Source organism: Cannabis sativa, chromosome 5 (assembly GCF_029168945.1).
Source record: "Cannabis sativa cultivar Pink pepper isolate KNU-18-1 chromosome 5, ASM2916894v1, whole genome shotgun sequence".
In the NCBI taxonomy this organism is placed as follows: Eukaryota; Viridiplantae; Streptophyta; class Magnoliopsida; order Rosales; family Cannabaceae; genus Cannabis; species Cannabis sativa.
This window is the reverse complement of record NC_083605.1, coordinates 66,606,693-66,612,212: the sequence shown is the minus strand read 5'-3', so window position 1 is coordinate 66,612,212 and position 5,520 is coordinate 66,606,693. Positions and strand designations below refer to the sequence as shown.

The 5,520-nt window shown below is 33.6% G+C and overlaps 1 protein-coding gene across 1 annotated transcript; it reads right to left on the bottom strand.

The window, feature by feature from the left end:
- Positions 1 to 258: 258 nt before the first annotated feature.
- Positions 259 to 5,183, bottom strand: LOC115716280 (protein NRT1/ PTR FAMILY 6.3). The gene is made up of 4 exons (XM_030645040.2): positions 4,898 to 5,183; positions 4,597 to 4,814; positions 3,934 to 4,508; positions 259 to 1,373 (listed from the first exon to the last, which is right to left on the bottom strand). Exons 1-4 carry the CDS (start codon positions 5,022 to 5,024, stop codon positions 506 to 508), a joined length of 1,788 nt encoding a protein of 595 aa, XP_030500900.1. The 5' UTR covers positions 5,025 to 5,183; the 3' UTR covers positions 259 to 505.
- Positions 5,184 to 5,520: the final 337 nt, after the last annotated feature.

Below are 5,520 nucleotides of genomic sequence, written 5' to 3'. Positions count from 1 at the left end.
TTAAAAAAATTCCCTTGCTTAATTATTTTATTTGAGCTGTTTAATTATTTGAATATACAACTTGGATATTTACATATGTACAGTTTTATTTATAATGTGGACAATGTTAATAGTACTGACAACCTTTTCCCCCTCGATTTTAAATTAAATAAAGAAATAAAAAATTAGAGGGAACAATAGTTATTGAAACTCAAATATCCCTTAGAAATTATTGCCTAGATATGCATGTTGAAAAAAGTGGACAAAGCAAAGACTACATGCCAAAAATTTGAAACTTTTATTACCTTTTGCAACATTTTTTGTTATACATACAAGTAAGCAGGCTTATATTACAAACTTGATATTTCAAAAAAAGAAAAAAATTCTAATTAACAGTACTGATGAATATGACATCATCATCATCTTCTTCTTCTTTCTTCAATTATATAATCACCAATAGAATGTGATCATGATCTAATTTTGATCTTCAATTTCTTTTTTCACTTTGGATTAATATTATTTTTAACTAATGACAAACGACATCTTCAACATCATCCAATCCCATACCCGCATCGGCAAGCCTCTTTTCCTTGTACACGTACCACTGAGTACACACCAAAAAAATAATCATATTCAAAGCACTCAAAATAGCCAACAACCAATAAAAATCATAGAGCTTTCCTTGGTTGAGATTATCAGCCAACCATGGATTCTTCTTCCCAGTCACCACATGAACTATAGACACTAATAGAGAGCTAAAGAAACACCCTAATGCCAATGTACTCAAAAACAGTCCAGTGCTCATAGTCTTCATTCCTTTAGGACACTCCCTAAGAAAAAAGTCAAGTTGACCGATGTAAATTAAGGCTTCACCAGAACCCACAAAGAAGAATTGTGGGACCAACCAGAATACACTTATGGGAATCTCAGCCTTAGGATTGTTTGTGAGACCATGCAGCCTGGCCACGTGGATGCGCTTGACCTCGATCAAAGCTGCAACCAACATGGCTAAGACTGACAGGAATAATCCCGCCCCGATGCGTTGCAACGGGGTGAGGCCTTGAGGGTTTTTTAAAAACTTCCTGGCAATTGGGACTACGACTCGGTCATAGACTGGGACAGTTAAGAGAATGCTGCCAACAAAGAAGGCTGTCATTGAGGCAGGAGGGATTTTGAAGGACTTGGTAATGTGGCAGTCCATGGTGGTTGCTTGGGATACTGAGAAAGTTGACATTTGGGCGTACACTGTCCAAAACATTATGGTGGTGGCCCAAATTGGCAGCATTCGAATCAACAATTTTACTTCCTCCACATCGGTTAGTGTTGCAAGGTTCCACTTGTTTATCTTGTTTGGGGTTAGTTCTGGCCTGTTGATTGCTGCTTTGTCCAAGCAACTAAAAAAAAAAGAAAGATACGTAGTTTTAATTGATAATTAATCCGGTACTAATACACAATAAATATAAGTATTCAAAAAAAAAAAAATAATAATAACATTCCAATAAAGTGTTGTGTAAGATTGATCTTATTGGCTTAATTAATGCATGTGATTACTCGGCAACGAAAACATGATATGATTGGAGTAATTACTCGATCGTACACGTAGGGTATGCTACATGGGGTCACATGTTTTTCTTTCTTATTTTTATTTATATATTTATTTATTGATGGGAAAGAAAAAAGATGGGGATAAAGTGAAAAGGGAGAAAAAGGGTTTAGAAAAATTAAATATGCAATAAGACAAACAGAGTGATATATTTTGTAGGGAGATGATTTTGTTATGTGATTGTACTTTCATGAAATGTATTTCGTGATATATGGCAGCCGTTAGATGAGGGAGTTATTTGATCTGAGGGCTGAAATTGATCTAGGGGTAATTAGGGTTAAAAAATAATAACACTCATTTAATATACTCTGAGACTCATCTAATATACCACAAAATATATTTCGTCAAAGTATATCACGAGACAAAATGAAGAAATAATTATTTTGTAAAGTAATTAATTGAAAACAGTATGTGATAACAGGGTGCATGTGAAAATGAAGAAATAAGTAAGGATAGAGTAGGCAGTGACTAATTAATTAATGCATCCGTGACTGGGCTATATACCTGCCAGTAATACTTATAATAATAATAATAAGTATTTTTTGTGGTGATTTCATCAGTTCTTTTTTTCTTTAAAACAATTTGTTACACGCTTATATATATACTTCTTTCTATATTTAATTATGAGAGTTCCTATTTGCCCACAACTAATTTCACTCGTGATTCTTTGGACTTTGGTTGCTGTCTTGTAAAGTGTAGCAGTACTACCAGTACTCTCTCTACATTTTACATATAATTAATGACTATTTTACTACCACTATAGTACATTTTCTTCTTACGACAACACTACGTACAAGTATTAATTTGTAATCTATTCTCCTGACTTGATGTATTTGTTTGTTTCTCATTCTTTATTACATATTTTCTCTCCCGATACCTAAAAAGTTATTTATTTAAGTAAATACCTCTTTATGTTTATTTAATATACTCAACTTTTTTATTTTATTTTAGGCAAAATTTTTATGTATATTTTTTTACGTAAATTTGAGATGCATACAATAGTCATTCAATTAATATTTAATAAAATTATTTAACTTGGGCTTCCAATTTACAAGGAAAGGAATTAAACTTACAGATTTTGCAACCAAAAAAATATATAAGATTAAATGTATAAAAATTAAAATATTAGACAAATTACTCTATTTAATATGTAATTGAATTAGTTATTAGGGCCATAATTGAAGACATATACGTGGAAGCTAGCCACGTGGCATTATTGTCTATCTCAAGACAACAAATTGTTAATTGGCGTTATATATGCATATAGATAGCTGTACATGTAACATTTGGGATATAATACATATAAATAGTTTTCTACAAAGATATATGAATATATATATGAAGGGGATGTAACCAATTAATAGACAAATATATATGTAATAATACTATACATGGTCAATAATTATTAATTTTATTTCTGGTTTGGCTACATTATAATTAGTCGACGTGGATCTATTGAATCGATCTACAATTGGTGATGGTGATTTTATTCGATCAAGAATGCCCCACTACATTATTTCATTTTTATATTATATGTATGATTAATTAATTTTAAGATAAGCCGACTCTGGTTGTCAGCACCTCTCTCTTCAACTACTTGTTAGTGGCAAGTCCTAATTAGCCAACGTGCTTTAGTAATTAAAATTAATCTCTAATCATAGATATATAAAATACTAATAATTAATTACTCTTCAAATGATTTCTTTTCATTAATAAAGTCACATGTTTATATATACTGTGCTAATATCTTCACACGCAACTATATATATACCAATCCAAATTAGCCTAGCTAGCTAGAGCCAGCTAAGCAAGTTTGATCGATGATCAATTATTCAATTATGGACTATCTATGATATACATTGATCATGAGTAAAAGGACTTCATCAATAATTTATTCACCAACAATATAACTCAACCTAAATATAAGCCCCGACCACATGATATATATATATATATATTTATATATATATATTTATACATAACTTAATTAGCTACTCTATATGAAAAAAATGATCGAAATTACAATAATTATTGTTGGTTCAATCACACTCATTATAAATTTAAAATAATAACGTGTATGGTCCACTATTTTTCTTTTTACTGCATATTAAGTCAACACCACCATCATGATGTGGCATTATAGGATTGGTTTATTATATAATTATATTTTTATGATTAGACCCTCACATATCTAGTCACATGTTCTCATGTGTGTCTATTAGTATGAAATTTCTTCTTTTTCTGAATTAACGTTAGTTTGTACATGTACTAAAAAGTAAACAATAATATATAATAATAATAATATAATGATTAAGTAATAATAATTATAAGTTATAACTGGATCGACTAACCTGAATTGCTTTGAATGAGGGAGCTTCATCATCATCTTCTTCTTCTTCTTCTTTCCATCAGCAATGTCATCGACATTATAGAACAACGACGGGTCAGATGGTGACTCCAGTCTCCGATTCTTCCAGGCGGCGACAACGACGGCGGCTATCTGAGTCAAGGGACTTCCAACTAGCTTCTTAAAACGGTAACGTCTAGTTCCGGCCAAGAAGACAAAGAGGCCGAAAACAATGGCTAAAGCGCATATACCGTAACCCCATTGTCTTCCGACGTTGTCTTGGATGTATACAAGAACGGTAACGGCGACGAGTGAGCCCATGCTTATGAAGAAGAAGAACCAGTTGAAGAAGGCTGTCATTTGGGATCTCTCTTCCTTATCGGTCTCATCAAATTGGTCTGACCCGAACCCGGAAACACTTGATTTCAGACCACCGGTTCCCAGTGCCGTCATATACAGGGCCGTGTAAAGAACCGTTAACTGGATCCCACTTGCAGGGATGCACGATTCACTCTCCTTCGTGCATTTTGGTGGTTGTAGGCTTGGGATCATGGTCGATACCGTTAATATTGTCACACCCTGAAAATTAATTTATATATTGGTTTGGTTAATTAAGTTAGGGTGAATAATTTCCTAATAATTTTCAAAGAGGTGAGAGAGTTCTTACGGCTGCTTGAACGGTGGAGAAGATGGCAATGGTGAGGTAGCGGCCGAGGAAGGTGTCGGCGACGAAGCCGCCTAGCAAGCAGAGCATGAAAGAGGTGCCGAGGAAGTTTGTGACGGTGTTGGCTGAGGTAGCATTGCCTAAGTGCATAGTTCCAGTCAAGTATGTCACCAAGTTCACCGCTATACCTAACGTTGTTAACCTTTCACATGCTTCCACTCCTATTAATACACAACAGTTAATTACGCGTGTATATATATATGTATAGAGAGAGAGAATTATGTATGTGGGAAAGGTAATTAACCTAAAATCATGGCGGCGGAGGTCCATCCGCCGGATCTGGAGCGCTCGGAGGGGTGACCTCGGCAGTCCCAAGAATCTGGGAGGGTTTTCCCCTGAGTTTGGGGAAGATGGCCGACATCACTGGTCATGATGGTATGTATCTAGTCTAACTAGTATTTTGTATTTATATTTAATTAATAGAGTCGTAAAGATAAGAGAGAATATATATTTATATATATATTTTTATATATATATATATATGAGATTGAGAGAGAGAGTATGTATGTTTGTAATGAGAGACTATGGCATAAAGAAGTGCAGATGTGGTGGCTTTATATAGTAGAGAGGAACTTGGAGGGTCCCACTTTCTACATGAAATCTATTTATATGGGCGGTGGCTTATTCATAAAAGACATTTTTTTTACCCCTAATGAGACTCTTAATTAATTCATTGTATTAACCTCGAACACATCACAAAGTTAATATCTTGATGATCATATATATACACTTATTTGGTTTTACATATAGTTTATGTTTGTATGGTCTTAAACTTTTTACATACTTGAGTTTTAGATTCTTAACTCTTCTCAACTAAAAGCCACTAAGTAAAATTGTTAAACGAAACAGTTGTTTCTCTAATCTCTG